The 21,336-nt window shown below is 53.9% G+C and overlaps 1 protein-coding gene across 1 annotated transcript in view; it reads left to right on the top strand.

Annotated features, from left to right (window-relative positions):
- The window catches only part of ANXA11 (annexin A11), a 40,106-nt gene extending 19,037 nt beyond the window's left edge, over positions 1–21,069 (top strand). The window contains exons 2-15 of the mRNA XM_059900910.1: positions 3,840–3,902; positions 5,458–5,570; positions 6,538–6,924; positions 8,237–8,324; positions 8,572–8,666; positions 9,294–9,407; positions 11,437–11,527; positions 11,917–11,996; positions 12,129–12,185; positions 14,244–14,337; positions 17,177–17,272; positions 18,292–18,350; positions 18,563–18,685; positions 20,291–21,069. Coding sequence (XP_059756893.1) covers positions 3,848–3,902; positions 5,458–5,570; positions 6,538–6,924; positions 8,237–8,324; positions 8,572–8,666; positions 9,294–9,407; positions 11,437–11,527; positions 11,917–11,996; positions 12,129–12,185; positions 14,244–14,337; positions 17,177–17,272; positions 18,292–18,350; positions 18,563–18,685; positions 20,291–20,350 — 1,512 coding nt within the window. The 5' untranslated portion in view covers positions 3,840–3,847 and the 3' untranslated portion in view covers positions 20,351–21,069. The remainder of the gene's footprint in view (positions 1–3,839; positions 3,903–5,457; positions 5,571–6,537; positions 6,925–8,236; positions 8,325–8,571; positions 8,667–9,293; positions 9,408–11,436; positions 11,528–11,916; positions 11,997–12,128; positions 12,186–14,243; positions 14,338–17,176; positions 17,273–18,291; positions 18,351–18,562; positions 18,686–20,290) is intronic.
- Positions 21,070–21,336: the final 267 nt, after the last annotated feature.

Raw genomic sequence — 21,336 nt, 5'->3', positions numbered from 1 at the left:
GGCAGAAGTAGAAGGAAGGCATTGGTCAGCACAGAAGGTGTGATATTCGTAGATGCCACAGAGAAAGCAGATCTGCAGGATTATAACCCAGGGGGTTCCCTTCTGTCGTGAAGAGTGAGGGTTTATCAGAGTTGGGAGAGGAAAATGAGGTCCCCCCCCAAGCCCTGCCCGAGCTCCCCTCTGAATCAGGATATGGCACCCCAGCGTGCCAGGCTGACTTCGCCAAGGACAACGGACCCTGCTGGTGGCCTCTTTTGAGAAACAGTGGAGGCTGGAGTTACCCAAAGACTGGGCCATGAGCAGATTTCTTAATTTTCAAAAAAGCGGGGAAGACTGTAGATGTTGGGAGTCAGAGTTTCATGCTGATCTAGGACATGTGGTCGTTGGGAAGGGGCGAGGTGGGCACTAGGGCATCCGAAGGTCGAACCAGGCTCTCCCGCTGCCTTTGCTTTTCTCCTGGGGATTATTAGACGATTAAGCTGGAGGGCTCTAGGCACGCGGGGGACGTGTTAGCATTCTCGTTTGATGGAGGCCCTCTTTGTACCATTGTGAACAAGACGAGGAAACAGGTGTCGGGCTATGGTAGAGTTAGGTGGTCTGGTAGCTGGTTGAACGCCTGAACCCGTGTGGTCCTGGGTGGGCTGATGTCGGGCTGGGAAGTGGTCGGCAGCGACAGTTCAGGAGTGCTCTTTCTGTATCACTCGCCTGGAAGAACGCAAATGACATGCTTTCCCAATCGGTGGATATAAAAGAAAGCTGAGAGAGAGTGCTAAGATGCTTGATGTTGGTCAGGATGGCAGGAGATCTCAGTAGACTAGAGAGACGATGGGCAGAATGGAAGAGAGAAATTTAACAGGAATCAGCATCCCGTCTCCATTGTCCAGAACACCCAAGTGTTACCCATCCGGGGAGGGGGCGGGGCGGAGCTACTGCCCTGTGCTCTCCAACCACCCCGGGGGCCTTTGGTTCCCAAGAGAGCGCAGAAGGAGAACGGAGTGGGTTGCAGACGCGAAACCATTTCAGGCAGGAAACAGTGGGAGAAAAATGAGACTGTTCTTTCAGAAGAGGGGAAGACTGGAGGTGGCCTCTTGGGGAGAGGCGAAGATGGGGGGCCCGGGGGCATCGTCAGGGAACTCTGGGAATGAGCACCATCACCCTGTGAGCGGGCTGAGGCTGGCCTGCGGTCCTGCCCCAGGCTGGAAACCTTAGCAGTCCCTTCAGGTCTGAGTCCCATGGTATATTTATATAATAATGCCAACCCCAGGCTCAGAGCCGGGCCGCCTTGCACTGAATGGACCCTGTGTGAGTTATTCAAATCTTGGAAGAACAGCACGGCCTCAAGTGAGCTCAGAAATCCCCACCTGAATTGGGCCTTTTTTAAAGTTGTTTTTTTTAATCGGCATACATGCATGTGGCAAGAAATGCAAATATAAACAGTGAGCTTCATTTCTATTCCAGTTTTCCCCTCCAGAGGCAACCAGCGTTACCCAGTTTCTTGTTTAACATTCTTGTTTAACATTCCAGGGATGGGTGTGTGTGTGGGTGTGTGTGTGTGTGTGTGTGTGTACAGTGCTAAATTTGTACATTTTCTTTTTTTAAAACGAAGTTAGCTTAGGATACACACAGCACTACACCTTGATTAATAATGGTGATCATTTCAAATCCCCACTTACAGAGCTGGCTATTTCTAAAAAAGCTACAGAGTATCCCTTGTGTGGATCTGTTTGATTTACTTAACCAGCCTCTTGCAGGTGCATAGTTGGGGGTTCCTTCTTGCTGTTGTGGCAGATGCCGCCGTTTAGTGTGTCTGGGAAACAGACTTCCAGAAGTAGAGCTTCTGAGTCAAAGCGTGTGTCATGTTTAATTTCTACATCTCTGTATTTTTAACTGGCAAGTCAGCATATTAGTGAGGGTGAATATCTGTAGTTCCTTTTCTGTAATTGTTTGCATCATTTGAGTTTCTATAAAGGTTATTGGTCTTTTTCTTATCATAAAACATTTTTCCTAAATTTGTCACTTCTCTTGTCTTTATGTTGTTTTCGTTACTTGTTTCTTATGCAGAAATTTAATTTTATCTTTGGGAATAAGGGCTACTTCTTATGCTTAAACTTTGGTCTGGCTGAAGTTTTATTTTGGCATATGGAACAGTGTAGTATCCAGCTTTTTTGTTTTGTTTTTCCATCCGACTGTGGATGGGCCTTTGGACTCATTCCCCAGGGAGGTGATATCCAGAGACAAAGGTGTCAGGAACACAACTGCAGCTCCCCCTGTTTTTCTGAGGGCTGGTTTCTCTTTCTTCCATCAGAAAGTTCCTGGCCCATCCATCATTCGCCTCCCCAGGGTATCTCCTCACCAATGACGTCTGAGGGTTCTGGTAGATGGGTCAGACTGAAAGCAGCACCACTAGGGACCTCAGTCAGCACATGACAGCGTGCTTGGGAAAGGGCCTTTGGCCCACACCACAGGTCGCCAATTCTAGCTCTCTCCAAGGTCACTAGGCCATCATCTGGCTTCCCATTGCAGTCACCTGTGGACCCACTGACCCAAACAAATTACCATGCCCACAGAGCTGAGAACCCAGACCCACCCCATGGGGACCAGTGGCACCTTAAGGAAGCCCTTCAGCTTCCTTGAAAGCAGCATGCCTAGTTCGCCAGTGTAGCTGTGAAAGGCAACCAGAATCTTGTAGGTGGATAACAGCTCTAGAGCAGTGTTTCTCAAAGCTGGGGGGGGGGGGGGGTCCTTGGACCGTTAGCATCACCTGGGAACTAATTAGAAATGCAAATTCTGGTTCTACTGACTCAAACCCTGTGGGTGGAGCCCAGCAATGTGTTTAACAAGCCCTCCAGGTGGTTCTGATGCACACTGCAGTTTGAGAACTAGCTTGGGACCCAGCGTGGGAGGAGGAGCAGCTAACCTAGGTCAGCAGGTGTGATTGTTAAGGGGGCCCACAGGTTTCCTCACTCTCACTGGTTGTTGGGTGCCTCTCAAACGGCAGCAGCCACTGATTAGCAAGAGTAGGCAGGTTGCCTGACAGTGTGTGGTGTTACAGCAGATCTGTGTCCCTCCTGGGCAGTTCAGCTAACATGAGACACGGCAGAGGGATGTGTACAGAGAGGGGCTTTGTGAGAACAGATATCCCACCATCACCAAGAGGTAAGAGCTCTAGGTTCTGGCCTTTCTCCTTCCCTTACTACTGATCTGCAAGTCACTTACCCTTTCTGAGCTCCATCTGCCCCATCTGTAGGGACAGGATTGTACTCCTCACTTGCCCTGATTCCGGATCCTGGATCAGATGAGCCTTCCTGAGGTCTCTCCTTGTTTCTAGGAATGATGATACCATACCCGGTTCCCTTGCCTGGTGAACCAGAGGTTGGAGAACAAAAAGTGTCGTTTGGGGCAGAGCCAATTTGGAGGCCGCTGTGTATAGCTTGGGGTCTGTAGGTTGGGCACAGGGAGGTAGGGGCTCTGGCTTTCCCTGTTGCTGGATGGATGGTGAGAAAGAAGATACAGGCAAATAGACCTGGACCCCCCTGAGAATGAGGTGGGAGAAGAGCTTCACACATGCAGCATCCCTTGTCAGCAGAAGTGGGAATGGAGCTTGGGTGAGAGGGGTTTTCAGGGAAACTCACTGGTTCATGGGTGGTGAATCCCATAATGCCCCCGGTTGCTGTTTCTGGCGGGGGCCCAGCAGGTACAGGGTGAGCTGGGCTGCCCGCCACGGGTCAAGCCTGATGCAGCTCCTCCTGCAAGGGCCGGCTTGCGGCTGACACTGTTCTCCGGTGAGACTGGTGAGAGCCCCCGGCAGAGCCTGAACACACTTTCCTTTTTCCTTTCAGATCTAACCATGAGCTACCCAGGCTACCCACCGCCCGCAGGCGGCTACCCGCCAGCTGCACCAGGTAAGAGGGTCTGGGGCAGGCGGGGGAGGGAACGCCCTCTCTGCTCAGGGCCCAGGAGTGGAGAGGGGAGGAGTGATGGTGCTCTCCAGTTATTTCCTTGCTCCCTTCGGACCCCCACAGTGCAGCCAGGCGGGGGAGGGGCTGGAGAAGAGCTTGGACCTTGGGGCCAGGCGAGGTCAGGGTTTGAAGCCACTTCTGGAAAGCCAGGACCAGGCCAGGCCCTGATCTCTTGCCTTATTAGCTGATAGCAGCAGACAAATGTGTACCGTTCTCTGAGACTCAATTTTCTCCTTTGCAAATGGCTTCAAGCATCTCCATCACTGGGCTGGCCCAGACAGGAACACGATAGCCAGGTGGAGCCTCTGGCACAGTGTCCTCTGGAGCACTGCTAGGTGACGATTGCCCCTTGTCACTTCTCTTGCCCTGTGCTCAAGGTGTGTGGTTTCCCAGCAGCAGGGCCCCTGCAGAGGGAGGAAGTGGAGGCAGTTGCTAAGGGTCAGACGTTACTGCTGCAGCTGCTCCTGTGGCCCGATAGCAGGGAGGCTGCGCCAGCTGGTCAGGCACCCGTGTCCTACCACTGCCACCTCTGCCATCACCTGAGCAGCAAGAGAGGGAGCAGGCGGGCGATTCCGGGACCGTCCTGAGTATCCCGGAGCCCCGGGGCTGGAAAGCCAAACACGAGGCCCTCAGGGCCTTTTCGCTGTCGTGGACAGGGCTGCATCTAACAGGCCAGCAGCCCGCAGGATGATGCTAGCTGCCTGTCATGGTGACAGCTGTAACACATGAATGCTCACCGGGCTCCCAGCTAAGCCCCGCCCGGCATTAACTCTCTTAATCCTCCTCACAGCAATTTGAGGCAAACACTAATTATCCCCACTTCACCTGAGGAAACTGAGCCAGGGTGGTTGAGTGCCTTGCCCCGGGGCACATACCCCGGTCCCGATGGTTTCAGAGCTGGGGGTCTTTACTGCTGTTCCCCTGTTGTCCTCCTGACAAGGACAGGTGTCTGTATTCCATAACCGAGCCCTGTCTCCCTCCGTCCTGTCACCCTGCCTCCCTCCGTCCTGTCACCCTGCCTCTCCCTGCCCCTTACAGACTTGTGATGACAGCACACAGCCAGATCGGCAGGACACCCCACCCCGACGCCCACCCACCCCCTGCCGTGGTTCTCCATCACTGTGGACTCTCAGTGATCCCTGAGCTTGCCGCTGCCCTGGGCTTGGCACAGTGTCCCCGAGTGATCTGTCTTTATGTCTGTACTCCCACTCCATGGGGGTGAGCCCAGGAGGGCAGGTCTTTCCTTGGCCCTCCTACCTTAATACCCCACAGAGGGTCTTGGGAGTGTTTGCTGAACACCGAATTGAAGGTTCCCTCCTCCCTTCCTCTGGCAGCGGGATCTGGCTAGACTTTGTTGCCCAGGTGTTTTCCGTGTGGTCTATATAGGACTGTCCGCGGCTCTGCTTGGCTTCCCCTCCGACCACCTGGGAGCTTGATGTCTCTGCCTTGTCCTGCTGGGGAACCGCGGGGGCGCCGACAAGCTTGGTGTTGCTTTCAGGTGGCGGTGCCTGGGGAGGTGCTGGCTACCCACCACCCAACATGCCCCCCATCGGGCTGGATAACGTGGCCAGCTACGCAGGGCAGTTCAACCAGGACTACCTCTCGGGAATGGTGAGTCCAGCCCTCCTGCTGGGCTGCCCCGGGGGCCACACCGGCGTGGCCAGAGGGAGAAAGGCTGCTGGCTTCCGTGGCGTCAGGGGTGTGTGTGTGTGTGTGTGTGTGTGTGTGTGTGTGTGTGTGTCTCTCTGTGGGCGCCGAGGGTGTCGAGCTATATCTTAGGACATGATGGTTTCCATCAGGGCTCTCACCGGCTCACTGTCCCTCTCTGCATCTTGATTTTCCCGTCTGTAAAATGAGCGGTGGGGGAATGCATTGGGCCACATGGTCTTCCAGGTCCCTTTCAGCTCTGGGGGATTGGGTAGGGGTGGGGCCTTCGTGGAGTATGCATCGAGCACCTTCTGTATGAGCTCAGCGTAGGGATGGAGGGGTGGGGGTGTGCACCTGTGTGTGCGTGCGTGTGCCATATGCAGGTGGCCACACGCGTGCGGGGGCTGTTGGTGCACGTGGATGACTCTCCTGGTTGGGCCTGGCAGCAGGTGCCCGGGAGCACGGGCACACATGCTACTTTTGTTGATTTGCTTGTAAAATAGCGTATTTTATCATCTAAAAACGAATGTATGCTCAAAGTAAACGGTGTAACCACTCCACAGTCTAAATTTGTGCCAGGCCCATTCTAGGCACTGGAGATAGAAAAATCCCGGCCTGAGAGTACTTACCATCCACTGGGAAGAGACAGACAGTAGCATAAGGAAACGGTGTGGTGTTAGAGCGAGTGTGGGTTCTTCGGGCACAGGGCAGGTAAAGGGGGTCACCAGTGAAGGTAGAGGGCGTGTGGGACAAGGTGGGTGGGCAAGGTGGGCCTTGCTGAGAAGCCGGTGGTGCTCGGACTTGGCTTGAGCTGAGTGTGGCTCCTGGGTGCCCGCTGCAGGGCTCAGGGCGGGGAAGGGCAGATGGACGGAGTATGGCTGTACCCCCTCAGGGGCTGTTAGTCTAAGGCTCTTGCTTCGTGGACTTTCAGGCTGCCAACATGTCCGGGACATTCGGAGGAGCCAACGTGCCAAACCTGTACCCCGGGGCCCCTGGGGGCGGTTACCCTCCCGTCCCCCCGGGGGGTTTCGGGCATTCCCCTTCCGCCCAGCAGCCTGTTCCTCCATATGGAATGTACCCGCCCCCTGGAGGAAACCCACCCTCTGGGATGCCCTCGTATCCACCATACCCAGGGGCCCCTGTGTCAGGCCAGCCCATGCCGCCCCCTGGGCAGCAGCCCCCGGGGTCCTACCCTGGACAGCCGCCCATGACCTACCCTGGGCAGTCGCCAATGCCACCTCCGGGACAGCAGCCGGTGCCAAGCTACCCAGGGTACTCTGGGTCCGGGACCGTCACCCCTGCTGTGCCCCCAGCCCAGGTGAGTGCCAACTTTGTGCTACTCTCTGTCCAGTCCTGGCTCCAAGGGCCCGAGACATGTGGCCCAGTGTCCTCTGCCAGCAGGGCTGGGGACCGTGCAGGGGACGGGGTGGGGGGGACTAGGTCCTCCAGCTCTAACTTGTAGTTCTCAGTGTCACTTTCTCACAGACTCCCCATCCCCTGTTTGTATGCCTGAGGACCTAGGGAGCCGCCCTCTTTGTCGCAGCTTGTTAGATGGTCCCTGTGGGAGTTGGGTCTGAATGCCTCCGGGCACTCTTCATTCCTCTGGTGGTATTTACTGCCTGGGTTTTGTAAGAACTGGTCTCAAGGCCTTTGCCCAATGGGTCTTAGTTTTCAATCCCCCGGATGTGCCCTCCCAGACTAGCTTCAGAGGATTCTTAAAACCAGCTCCTTTGGGTAGGGAAGATTGTTGGCAGTTCTTTCAGGGCTGCTCTTGGCTCATTTTGGAGAGCAGTTCATGTTTGCAGAGCCTAGAATTCATTGTCATGGTTACATAGCCAAACCAGCCCAGCACAGGGCTAGTGGTATGTGGTTGACTACTATTTTTAGTCAGAGGGTCCATTCCTCTCCCTCCCTCACACCCACACATCCCCCTACCCCTGCCCTGCTCTGCACCCTCCCTCTCTGCCTTCCCCCTTATCTTGTCTCTCAGCTTATCTCCTTAACTCTGTTAAAACCAGTTTGTACTAGATAATCCACCAAGGGAGAGTTTCGGCAGGAAAAATCAAGTTTGTTTGGAGTGTAGCTGTCATGTCAGGAAGGAGTCCAGCAGGCAAGCAGGTCGTAGAGTCCAGAAAACAGTGCCGGGAAACGAGAGCTAGTCCGAGAGGTAGCTGGGCTGCATGTACCATTGTGAAGGCTGGACACCTGCATCCCAAGGGAACACCTGTTTCTAGTGTGCACAAAGGTGGACTAAGCAGGCCCGTTAGGGAAGCCCTGATGTGTGCTGTGGTGCTGAGGCCTTGAGGAGAGTCCGCACCCCTGTTCCCGAGGCCTCCCCTTCATCAGGAGCCCGGGCCCAGGCCTGGAGGACCCAGGCATAGGGTAGATTTTCAGCATCAGGACTCAGCTCTAGGTGGGCTCCTAGCCACGGGGGCCAGGCAGACGTTTCAGTGCCAGGACAGGTAATGGTCACGTTAGGCCGACTCAATGTCGAGTCCCCTGTGCTGTTGATTGCAGGCTCCTTCAGGTACCCCAAGTTGTAGAGGAAAGGTTATTTCGAGAGTCTGGGGCAGGCAGTCTCACATCTGGGGGATATAGCATTCTTACTGTCTGTCTGTCTGTCTGAGCAGTTTGGAAACCGAGGCACCATCACAGATGCTCCTGGGTTTGACCCCCTGCGAGACGCCGAGGTCCTGCGGAAGGCCATGAAGGGCTTTGGTGAGAGACCCCAGGTGGCGCAAGTCCTAATCACCCCCCGACTCCCTAGGCAGTTACACAGTGGCTCTGTGGGCTGGGGTCGCTGGGTGGAGGCAGCCTGGCCCCAGTGGTGGAGGAAGAGAAGGTGGATACGGGGGTGCAGTTGGGATGCCCAGGAGAATTGGAAGACCCAGGCCAGGAAAGTCTGTAGCCGCAGAGCATCCCCACGACCCCCAGCCCTGCCCACTCCCGCCTCTCCTTCCTCCAGGGACTGATGAGCAGGCCATCACTGACTGCCTGGGGAGTCGCTCCAACAAGCAGCGGCAGCAGATCCTCCTGTCCTTCAAGACAGCTTATGGGAAGGTGAGTGTTGGCGAGATGGGGGTGGGGGTGGTTGTCCCTCCTGAATTAAGGCATATCCTCTAGCACAGCCCTACTCCTGCTTTTCCTTGGGGCCTAGTGGGCCTAGATCTCCTGGACAAACCATAAGGCACATTAGGGCATTTCCTGCTGGCTCTCAGCTGATGGCATCTTCTAGAAGCAAAGGATGCTCTGAAGGAGAAATCCCAGAGTCCACAGGGTACGGAGGTTTGATGAGAGGCGCCCAGGAATCTGGGTTCCAGCCTGGCTGTGCCACGACTCACCAAGACCATGGGCAAGTTATTTCCCTCTGAAGGAAGAGGCTTTAAGTACTGAAGAAATGCAAGGGGGCCGTATTTTGATTTTGGGGGCTTTCGGATCTTTAGAAAGGTAACCACTGAGTACATATAGGCTAGTGTTCTGGCCCGGTGCCTCTCCTACTTTAATGGCCATGAGTCCTCTGGGAATCTGGTTTGAATGCAAGCTCTGATTCTGCAGGTCTGGCTGGGGCCTGAGGTTTGGCTCTTCTGCAGATGCTGCTGGTCCCTGGATCTGGGATATTGTCCCTATTGGTCACCTCCTGTGGATTCTCAAAATAGGTTTTGTTTGTTTGTCTGAATGTCCAATCAGGATTTGATCAAAGATCTGAAATCTGAACTGTCAGGAAACTTTGAGAAGACAGTCTTGGCCCTGATGAAGACCCCGGTCCTCTTTGATGCTTATGAGATAAAGGAAGCCATCAAGGTGTGTACGTGGGCGTGTGTGTGTGTGTGTGTGTGTGTGTGTGTGTGTGTGTGTGTGTGTGTGTGTGTACGTATCTATGTGGACATACAGCCCCGGGAAAGGCCTGGACCACGTGGTGTGTCTTCGCTCGCTTATTAGCTACTGTTGTCAGCACGGCTCCTGGACCCTCCCGGTTGGAGTCCAAATGCTGTAGAAAGGGGAACTTCTGGTGGCTCCCCCAAGAGGCAAATGAGGTGTCATTCGTCATCAGGGAGCATCTAAGTCTCTCCACCTTAAAAACACGGTGGGAGCTGGGGTTGCAGAGGGAGCTAGTGATACAGTGATAAGAGTGGGAGGTGTGGATGGTATCCTCATTCATTAGGACTCTGTTGTTAGCAGATAACAGAAACACACTTGAGGAGCTTAAGCAGAACAGCAGCCTGGCTTGGAGAGGGAGGGGGCCGGGCAGACTTTCTCTCTCGTCTCTGCTGCTTCTTGAGTGTCTGCTTCATTCTTCCATCTGCTTCTGTGCCTCTCCTTCCTTGGCACAGCATCCCTGTCGACCCCTCTCCATGTACCTGTCAGAGATCCAGCTACAGAAGAGGCCAGCTGTCCCTTGGTTCAAATTCCAAATGGGGGCGGGTTCTGACGGGCTTCGTTTGGGTTTAGTATCCCCCTAGTTCAGTCAGTTATGACCAAGCGGAGGGTCCTGCACGTTTTGTACAGTCCTGTGGCTCCCAAGACCCCCAGCAGGTGTCCTGTGGATGGGGAGGGGCCGCACCCACAGGCAGGGGAGTCCTTGTGAACTGAGCAGGTGCCGCAGAAGGAATCTAACATTCCTCAGGGGCCTGATAGGCACAGTGACTCTTCTTGCCCCCACGAAGATGTTACCTGAAACTGGGTTCGCCTTTTCGTGGGTGTCAAGAGACCCAGCCAAGCCAAAGAGCGAGACAAGGAAGGATTTATTAACTTGCAGCAAGTAAGAACATTGGGGATCTTTCCCAAAGCCGTATCTCCCGCAACTGCAAAATTGGGGAAGTTTTAAGCTAAAGGCACATGCATATTCATGAAGGGGCTTGGGTGGTCCACAGAGTCCAAACTTGAAAAGGTCAACATCATCATCCCTTAGGTTCCAGTTGATTTGGTGGTTGAGTGCCCAAGGGGGTTTAAATTCTGCCAACAGCTCAAGAAAGTGCTTCAGGCTAGTCTTTACCATTGAAACAGAGCTGGGAGTCTTTACATCTGATTTGTTGTCTTTTCTGTTGTTCTTTTGTTCCTTTAAGGGTGAGTACTGTGGCCAGGCTTAGATCACAAGATAGCTCAGGCTAAAAATGGTTTCTCTTATGTCAAGAAAGCCATTCCTGGTTCTCTTGCTCCGGGGACACCCTACTCTGTCTGCCGGCAGTATCACTTCCATTTTATGGTCAAGGAACCTGAGGCACAGAGAGGTGAAGTGACATGCCCAAGGTCACACAGCTAGTGACCAGCAGAGCCAAGATTCAACCTGACATAGAAACCAGGCTACTGACCCTGTCCTCTGCCTCCTGACTGTCCCTGACTCGGTCATCTCTTCCATCCTCGATGTTGTTGCCTTCTCCTAGGTGTCTCCAGATGCTCCACGGTCCACTCTAGGACTCACGTTTTCCCACATGTCATGCTCTCGCTTTAAACCCATGTTCTCAATTGCTTCTCATCTCATTCATGGGCTGAACTTGGAATAAAACAGATCCAGGTCCACCTCTCAACCCCACCATTTACTGTGTGGCCTTGGACAGGTTTCTACACTTCTCTGATTCTCAGTGTCCTGGCGGGTGGAATGGGGATGATCCTTCCCATGATCTCTACTTATCACCGAGTTGCTGTTATTACTGGTACTTTCCTGGGACTGCAGAGGGGAGGCTGGCTGCTTCAGGCCCGGGCAGCAGCAGCAGCACGATGGGCGGGTCTGTGTCTGTGGCCTCTGTCTCTGGGGTTTGTGCCCTGGGGGATCCTGAGTGCCAGGGAGGAGGCTGTAACCAGCCTGTGCTTTGTTGTGCTCTCTGCCTCCCAGGGGGCAGGCACTGATGAAGCCTGCCTGATCGAGATCCTCGCCTCCCGCAGCAATGAGCACATCCGGGAATTGAACAGAGTCTACAAGACAGGTTAGGCTGGCCCCGGGGCCCTCTGCCCCTTGCAGATCCCTGTGCTTTTAGGGCCTTGGCCACACCCTCTCCCAGGGCCTCTCTTCCTTCCTGGCCTCCTTATCTCCCGCCACCCCCGACACACTGGGATTCCCTCCCAGACCCAGCCCTGCCTGCTGTTTACACAGGAGCAGGTGACTGAGGTAAGGGAGGGCTGGGGAAAGCCTCCTGGGCGTGGTTGGGGCCAGATCAGCCTGGAAGTCACAGCCCCTCCTGATCTCCGGTTGTTTGTTCCTGGGGGCCATGTGGGCCACCTGTCTCCTCATGCCAGCGCCCACTGTTAACTGTGTGCAGTGCGCAGCTTGGTCCACTGGGCTACAGGGTGGCCCTTTCCTGTGTCTCCCTTTTAGAATTCAAAAAGACCCTGGAGGAGGCCATTCGGAACGACACGTCAGGGCACTTCCAGCGGCTCCTCATCTCTCTCTCTCAGGTACCTTTCCCAGGGCAGAGATCGGGCCCACAGCAGGGAGAGGTGGATCTCTGGGCCATGGGGAGGAGGAACAGGGAGGGAGGGGTGCGACTCCAAGGAGTGACCTTGACCTCACAGCCTGCTTCCTTTCAGGGAAACCGGGATGAAAGCACAAACGTGGACATGACGCTTGTCCAGAGAGATGTGCAGGTGAGTGTGATGGCCGCTCACCTGGCTTCCTGAGCAGGGGGGTGTCTTCCACTTTCTTGTGTCACAAGGGAGGCGTTCTGGGATTGAAAGAGCAGCAGATAGGAGTGGATTCCAGATGCTGTGAGTTTCGCAGGGCTCTGCTGCTTATCGACTGTGTGACCTTGAGCAGGTCACCCCACCTCCCTAGGCTTCAGTTTCCCCACCTGTAGGAGGGAACATGTGGGATAATAAATATTACAACAGTTGGTAGATCAGTTATGGATGTGGGATTTCATGTGACTTGGTACTTTTCTTGTGTCTGGTTGCATAGACCATTATGTTTGCAAATGGAGCAGAATTCACACTTGCCTGTTAAGTTTTGGAAGATTTGAGCCTAGAAATCAGCTGTCACATTAGTTGTGCAGCCTTAGAATGCTGCCCTTGTCCCCAGCCTGATATGAATTGCGGACAAAAGGGGGAACAGTCTCTGGCTGTTTCCTCTCTTGGTTCAGGAGTCCGAGTGCCTCTCCAGAGGAGCTTGGATTTCCCACTAATGAATTCAGACCATAGCAGTTCTGGCTGGAGAGAGCCCCGGCTTCCTGGTGGGATGGAGCTGGCCGTGCCTCTCCCCACCTCACTGCTCCTGCCCCCCAGGGCACTGCATTCACCAGGAGCTGCCAGTAGGCTCCTTGTCTCTGTCATATGTCAGAGGACTTCTGTAGTGCCCTCTTGTAAGGGCTGGAAGGAACCACTCTTCTGGTCTGGCCCATTTGCTTTCCAGGTAAGGACATTGAGGCTCAGAGAGGTTGAGCATTGTGTCCAGAGAAACCTGGAGGCAGAGTCTGGGCAAGAGCCCAGACTCCTGGCTCACTCTCTGTGCCCAGACGGTGCCTGCCTCTGCCCTGGTCCCAGACTGCTCACTTAACGTCTCCCTGGCCTGGGACACCCATTCCTATAACTGGACTCAGGGCTGGGTATCCGCAAAGCCCTGGGCCCCAGCTCTTGCCCCAGGGGGGATTTTCCTGTTTCTGTTTTCCTGTCCAGGCCTTTTCCCAGCTGAGGCAGAAGTTGCCTTGGTTGCAGGGTCTCGTGGCTACTGCTCTGCCTTCCTAGTTCTGGACCTGCTCGGCTTCACCTCGACCTGTGGGGTCTCTGAGCCCCTGATGGCCACCTTCTGCCCTCAAGTATCAGTGCTTTTAGGTCCAAGAGCTGCTATCTGAGGCCTGGAAGGCACTTTTGAGCCATCTGGTACAAGGGTTGCAAATTGGCAAATAGATTGGGCTCAAACCTTCAAAAACTTAACAGGAAAGTGCACATTCTCCCCATTTGCAAACATAACAGTGTATGCAATGAAACGGCAGGCAAGCACCTATCACATAAAATCCCACATCCATAACTGCGATCTATCAATTGTTGCTAATAATTATTGTCTCATGTGTTCCCGCTTATAGATAGGGAAACTGCTTTTAAAGATTGAGAAATTTCACGTAGATATCTGGGTTTCTGGTTCCTCATGAAAAATGGATCAGGCAGCTGTGAGCCTTGTTCCTCTGTCATGTACTCGGCTGAGAAGTAACTGCCTCTCTGCGTGGTCCCCGTGGTCCCCACCACTCTCTGGCCTTACAGCTGGCCTGATTCCTGCATTTAAGTTACCCAGCTGGCCCCTTTGGGCTTTCAGGTTTGTGACCCCGAATCTAATCCAAACTTGGCGTTTTAGAGATGAGGAAACCGAAGTTCAGAGAGGGCCACTGGCCTGCCTGGAGTCCCGTGGCAAGTGGGTAGCAGAGCTAGGACTCAAGCCCATGTTTTCCTCTGTGCTGCTGCTTCCTTGGTTGGGTTAAAGCTGTTCCTTGCCTCTCCTGGGCCCCAGCGGCCTTGGCTCTCCTGGCTTAGTGAGAGGATGTGTGGATGGTGTCTACTTCAGCACAATGAATGGAGCTCAGCTGGGGCCCTGCCCCCCTTTCCCTCCCCTCTGGGCTTGTAGGGCCCAGAGACTCTACCCAGCTCTCCTCGGTGACCTGGGCCTGGAGTCTGGGGTGAGGTCTGCGTTGCATGTCTGTCTGTCCCTCTTCTGTCCAGGAGCTCTATGCAGCTGGAGAGAACCGCCTCGGAACAGATGAGTCCAAGTTCAATGCAGTTCTGTGCTCCCGGAGCCGGGCCCACCTGGTGGCAGGTAAGGCAGTCCCGGCTTCCCTGCAGCCAGGTAATGAGGTCAGATGAGGTATGGCAGGAAACAGCTTGCAGGAACACTTAGCAGTTCCGCTCTGCATGGGCCTTTCACTTCCTTGAAAGAGCCCCCTGGTGGAGATTTAAAAGATAGTTATCAGTGGGTTTCCTGAGTCTGCAAGCATCTGGTTCTGGAGGAAAGCAAGGGAGGAGGTTAGAGAAATGGGAGCCTCCTGTTGGCTGGTATCTTTACCTGCTAGAATGTGGAATATTAGAGTTGAGAGAGCCTTCAAGAGCACCTGACCCAGTGATTTCCAAAGTGTGGCATAAAAAAATAAACATCACAATTAATAATACTAAGTAACACTTATTTACTCATTCCTTCAACAAATATAAACTGAGCTCCTGCCACGTGCCAGGTCATGGAGTAGGTGTAGGGAACGGCACTGCAGAATCTCTGTTCTCAGGGGGTTCACCTTGTTTGGGGAGCCCGGCAGTAAACAAAAATCAAATACAATCTGTACCAGTTGGTAAATCTTTAGAGAAGAATTATAAAGTTGGAAACTGGGATAGGAAGTGATAAAGGTGTCGGAGGGTGCTGGGGGCATTCCTCACTGAGGTAATGACATTTGAGTTAAAAACATGAAGGAGTTACAGGTGCAAAGGCCCTGAGCATGGGGTTCCCAGCGCAACCGAGAAACAGTGAAGGGGGCTGGTGAGGTGCAGCAGGTGGAGTGAGTGAGCATAGGAGGAGGTGAGGTCAGAGACAGTAGGAAGCCCTGATGACAACTGCATGGACTTAGGTGTTTACCCTGAATAAAACAGGGGGCCATTGGAGGGCTCTGAGTGAAGGAGAGACGTGATTTGACTTAGGTTCTGTGAGTGTCCTGGCTGTTGTGTTGAGAAGATAGAAGGGATCAATGGCAGAGCAGGAAACCAGTTAGGAGGCTGCCGCAGTAAATCCAGGGGAGAAGTGACGGTGGCCGGGACCAGCTGGCAGGGGCAGGTGGCGAGAAGCGCTCAGATTCTGGCCCTGTTTGCCAGTGAACTGGACGTGGAGTGTGAGAGAGAGAAAGGAGTCAGGGATGACCCAGGGTTTGTTCCCGCTGAGTCAGTGGAAGAGGGGAGGGGCCCTCGAGCGAGACTGGGAAGCTGTGCATGGAGTGGGCTTTAGGAGGGAAGGAAGTCAGGAGCCTTGAGCCGCAGATACCATGTAGGCAGTGGGTTTGCGAGGCCAGAGGTCAGGAGAGGCCTGGGCTAGAGATGGCAGTTTGGGAACTATGAGTGGGTCGAAGGAGTTTGAGGCTCTGGGACTGCAAGAGGTCCCTTCCGAGGGAGACGGGAGGGAGACCAGCAGTCTGAGGACAGGGCCCTCGCCGTTGCAGGAGACTTAGAAGGGGCACCCAAAGAAAGGGGCATCCTGGAGACCAGCAGTGTCGGTGGCGAATATGAGAGGGCAGGTGAGGACAGAGAACGATGACCACACTTAGCAGCGTGGGTGGGTGAAATCACCAGCACCCACTCGGTGCATGCACTGAGTCTTTAATACACGCAAATAGGGGCCATTCTCCTGTTCTACAGATGAGGACGCTGGCAAAGGGCAGTTGGGGAAGTCAGCTACCCAGGTGGTAACATGGCAGAGCTGGGGTTTGGACTCAGGCCGCCTGCCTCCAGAGCACACTTTTTAACCTCTGCCCTATTCTGTACTGGAGCATGAGCGAGCATACGCTCATCTTAATCGTTGCTTATTTTAATGAGTATGGAATATATCTGTAGCACATCAAACCCCCGATTCCACAGATGTTATTAGTCAGGGGAAAAGAGGAGCTGATCGGAAGAAAATAGTAAGTAATGAAGTTGGATACAGATGTAGCGGAAATCATGATACTGATATGCAAATGACAGCAGTTTGGAGAACACAGATAGAAACTGAGACCCTGGCTGGGGAAGAGGAGGGTTATATCCTGGGGCAGAGCTCAAGTTAGGACCCAGGTCTCCATGGCACCACCTGCCTCTCTTGGAACCCACAGCGCACTTCCTGTGGGTGCTCGGCCCATCCCAGGGTAAGCTGGGGCGCTGGATGGGCGTTTGCTCACAGTCAGACTGGGAAAGATTGGCGCATAGAATGATGGAGGAGGGCTGGGACTGGAGGTGCGGGATCTGGGACGAGAGTACCGGTGTCAGGGCTCCTGGACCGGGGATCGAGGTGTGATGGGTGAGCAGTGGCGAGGGCAGTGCTGGTAAGGGGACGGTGTGAGCAGGCCTGGGGGGCGGGGGGAGTGCACTCTCCCTGGGGCAAAGAACTGGCCCACTTGAGAGCTGGGCAGGTGTGGTCACTGGGGCCGTCCAGGGCGCCGGGAGCAGAGTGGGAGAGGTGGGCTCTGGGAAGGGGCAGAGAGGCCTCCTCACCACGTGTCCTGGACAAGTCAGGTCGGGCTGCCGTAATAAAATACCACAGACTGGGCGGCTTAAACAACAGAAATCTATTTTCTCATAGTTCTGGAGGCTGGAAGTCCAAGATGAAGGTGCTGGCAGTGATGGTTTCTCCTGAGGCCGCTCCTCTTGGCTTGCAGATGACCCCCTCCTTGCTGTGTCCGCGTGTGATCTTTCCTCTGTGTTTGCAGCCCTGGTGTTTCCTTGTGTGTCTAAATCTCCTTTTCTTATGAAGATACCAATCAGATTGGATTTGGACCCACGCTAAGGGCCTCATTTTAACTTCACTACCTCTTTAAAGACTATCGCCAAGTACAGTTAAATTCTGAAGTCCTAGGAGCTAGGACTTCAACAAAGGAATTTGGGGGGGCACAGAATTCAGTCCATAACATGTCCCTCTGTCTTGCCACTAGTTTTCAATGAGTATCAGCGAATGACAGGCCGTGACATTGAGAAGAGCATCTGCCGGGAGATGTCTGGGGACCTGGAGCAGGGCATGCTGGCCGTGGGTAGGTATCTTGGCCTGCCCGCTGGGGGGCTGGCGTGTGTTGTGAGTTTTCAGGGTGCTCACCCACCCTCCAGTTGAGGAAGATCATAGTGAAAAGGTCCAAGATTGCTAAATCCAGTTGCCTACGTGGTTGGAAATCAGGCTGCTTCCAGGATCGCCACATAGTTGTACCCCCAGCAGTCCTGGAGGTGTCTTGTTTATATTTCAAGCCCAGCCCTGGGGGAGGGAGCTGCAGTGCCGGCGCTAGTGGGAGCGTGACCAACTGTTCTCCCGGAGGAAGATGACGCATATCCTGCCAAGTTTCCTCTAAAAATACATCCCTGCAGGCAGTTGTCAGATGTTTGTGATGGAAACACGTGGAAAGATTTTTTTACTTGCAGCAGCAAAACAGGCCGTGGCCAAGGAAAGCTGGCGTAGCTCCCAGGACACTGGTGCACTCCTGCAGTGCCTGTGTCATGTCCTCCAGAGCAGGGCCTGATGGGCTCCAGGTCCATCCTCCCCCCTTCCCCCAACCCTGAGGGGTTGGCCCCTCTTTATACCCACTTGGGAACGTCATGGTTTGCCCATCTTCTGTTTTGCTTTTCTTGGAGCTTTCTGGATGGGACAGATTTCCCTGTGTACCCCATGGTAGGCATCGTGGCCTGAGAACCCTAGTTAGACGTCCGTTCCGCTCGGCCGTCCTTTTCCATGAGGGTCACGGCATCTCCAGTCTGTCCCCTCCTGCCTGAGCAGCAACATGGTTCCTCACACCATTCGCGCTCCTTCCCTACACAGCTTCCTGCATCACATTGGTCGTCAGGAAACGGGTTGGGTTGGTGTCCAGGCTCTGCATGTTTCTGTTCCAAAGGGCTGGAGCCAGGATTGTGGGATAATTGAGCCTGGAGGAGATGAGGGGAGAGGAAGATGGGTGCAGTGGTGTGTTTGATTGGCATCCGGCCTCCTAAGAGGGTGCTGTGTGCGTCATGCCCCCCTGGACTGAGTTTTCTGCAGATCGAGTTATGCCGTGTTTCTCTCTTCTAGTGAAATGTCTTAAGAATACCCCAGCCTTCTTTGCTGAAAGGCTCAACAAGGCCATGAGGGTAAGTAACCCCCAGGTGCAGGGTCTGGGTGGGGGGTGTCTCAGCGCACTCATGACTGGGACCTCGCTCAGGGGAGGAGGCATGAGGAGGGCCACCCTTCAGCCAAGAGGACAGAGGGCCCAGGGGCGAGGAGGGGACCAGGGCCCAGGGAAGGTGGGGAAGTGGACGGTGAGGAGGCCCGTTGCTCATGCCCCTGGGCCAACTCTCTTTAGGGAGCAGGAACCAAGGACCGGACCCTGATCCGCATCATGGTGTCTCGCAGCGAGATCGACCTCCTGGACATCAGAGCAGAGTATAAGCGGCTGTACGGCAAGTCCCTGTACCACGACATCACGGTACGGGCCTCTGGGGGCTGTCTGGGCTGCCTCTTGGCGTCCTGCTCACCCACGGACCTCCCTGGCCACTCCCACCGTCCCCTTTACTCCCCCTCCTCAGAGCTCCCGCGGGCTCGGCTTCAGCCAAGCATGGGCATCTTGTCTGTGGTCCTCGTGCTTGCCCTCTTCAGTTTTCACTTGGTCATCTGGTTGTACAACAGCAGGTTGTCAGCTCCTGGTGGCAGGGTGGCTCTTGACCCTGCTGTCGCCCCTCTCTGTGTCCCAGCATCCAGCACATCTGCTGTTCAGTAAACGGTTGTGGGGGGAGGGTCCAAAATCGGCATCAGAGAACACAGGACCTCCCCCACCTGGTGCCTGGCCTTCAGAGTCCAGCCACCCTGTGGGTCTGTGATCCGTCAGTGAGAAATCAAGCCCCGAGCCCCCTGGAGGGTGGGCGGCTCTGGCTCCCTGATGAGTCCCCTCCCTCAGCTCTGTGGTGGAGGCAGCACAGAAAGGCAGTTCAGAGGGAGGGCTCGGGGGTCACACTGCTTGGGGTCCAGCTCTGGCTTTTCTACTTGCTCACTGTGTGATCTCGAGCAGCTTGCTTAAACCTCCCTGAACCCCAGTTCCATCATCGTTAAGAGGAGGATAATAATAGTACCCCCCGCCCAGGACTGTTGTGTCTTGAAGGAGGTGGTCCACATGAAGCATGTTGTGTGACACATGTACGTGTCTGATAGGCACTGGCTCCTGTTTTATCACTGTGCCAGAGCCAGTCTGACAAAATTGATTCCTGTCGTGGCAGGGGTTGGGGGGGTCTGACACTTAAATTTCTGAACTCACATGAACCTTGATATTGAAGTCACCACGCCCAGGTCCTGATTTCAGACTCATTAACGTTTGATGTTGGGCATGTCACTGAGAGAAGCTTCTCCCTCTTTTCTTAGATATAAAAGCAATGCTGTTGATAGCAGAGAATTAGTAATTATTCACAAAGTATCTTGTGTGTGCCAATAGGTTGTGGGCATCTGAAAGAAGCCACAGGCCTTGCCCTCAAGGAAGGAAACGATGGCAGGAAATGATGAGAAATTAGCTAAGTGTGGCCTTACTTCTAATGTAAGTGCAGTGGACTCAGATAGAGGAGAGATCAGTGTGAACTGGGATGCCCAAATAATAATAGTCCCCTTCACTGGATGGTTGTATCATAGTAGATTATACTTCCTGTACAGGACACAATAGTGCATTATGGTATAATCCCAACTTAGTGCAACAAAAATGCACTGGGCCAAGGCCACCAGTAGTTAGCCCTGGGTAGGGGGGTTTTTGGCTGTTTAAAATTTTTTTGTATTTGTTTTTCAAATTCTGACTTTGATCATTGGGGTGAGTACAGCTTTCTGTTTTTTAATGGGAGGGCTCAGGAGGCTGAACTGCGTTGTCAAAGGTCTGTGCCACCTTCAAGGCCAGCGTGTGAGCCTCTCACCTGCTCTGGCACCAGCACGGTGGGGAATTTCCTAGGATGGGGCTGCCTCTCTGTAAGGGCACCTGGGGCAGAAGAAAATCAGGAGCCAGAAAGCTAGAATTGGCCGAGCCTCACTTAACTGATGTCTTACTTGTTTCTGTGACCAGGGAGACACTTCTGGGGACTACCGGAAGATTCTGCTGAAGATCTGTGGTGGCAACGACTGAGCGGTGACTGGTGGGTCACTTCTGTCCACCTGCTGGCAACAGCAATGCCAGGAAAAGGCCAAAAGAATGTTTGTCTGTTTCTAACAAATCCACAAAAAACCCCTTGGTGTCCCAGCGTGGACCATCCATAGAACCTTGGCCCCGTCCCCCGCCTGCCCTCCTGATCTGTGTCTTGTGCTCGTGCTGAGGGACCTGGGTTGGTCGTGAACTCTCTCAGGATGCCTCCTCCCCACCCCCACTCCTCACAGCCTCTTGCAGCTAAAGTAGACGTTTTGTTTCCTGACTCATGCAGTCATTCCCCTTTGCTTGTGACTGAAACTCCTGGCTTCGTTTTAGTCATATAATGTTGTATGTTTATTTGGAGGTGTTTTTTTTAATATATAGTCGTTGCAGACAGATGCGCACACGTCTTTGCTGCATACACAGTTTGGGTGAGACAGGTGGGGACTGGGGGCGCCATGTCCTCACTGAGGAGTAAAAGGGAAAACCTTTAAGGGTACTCTTTGCATCTGGTGAGAATGTGTCATGAGCTTTGTTATTGCCAAACTCACTGCTTTTTAGAAAAAAGCCAGAAAGTCATCTGTTCCACGCAAAACCACGAGAACAAAGCCAGCTGCCTGCCAGTGACAGAGTTACTTGTAATTGAGAATGTGCCTTAAACCTGAATGTCGATGGCCAAAAGCTGTTTCCAAATTAAAGTCAGCCAGCTCTGGAACGTTCTGGAAGTGTTTACCTGGTGCCAGCTTGTTTTCCTGTGCTTCATGATTCTTCCCTGTAGCTCAGGGGTCCAGCCTTACTAGCCGGTGGAAATTTTTATGACTTTAAATAGAAACTTGTGCTTAGGAAACCCTGAGCATAAGTAATTTGCAGGGACTGGGTTGTAAGGACATGAGAAATGGAAGTTCCTGAAATTCGTGCTCAGGGCCCAGACGCTGAAAAGGCATCATATGCGGGCACGGTGAGGTCCACTAGGGCGAGTAGGAGGA

This window comes from Balaenoptera ricei, chromosome 16 (assembly GCF_028023285.1).
Source record: "Balaenoptera ricei isolate mBalRic1 chromosome 16, mBalRic1.hap2, whole genome shotgun sequence".
NCBI lineage: Eukaryota > Metazoa > Chordata > Mammalia > Artiodactyla > Balaenopteridae > Balaenoptera > Balaenoptera ricei.
The sequence above is the reverse complement of the archived record's forward strand: the minus strand, read 5'-3'. Positions and strand labels throughout refer to the sequence as shown.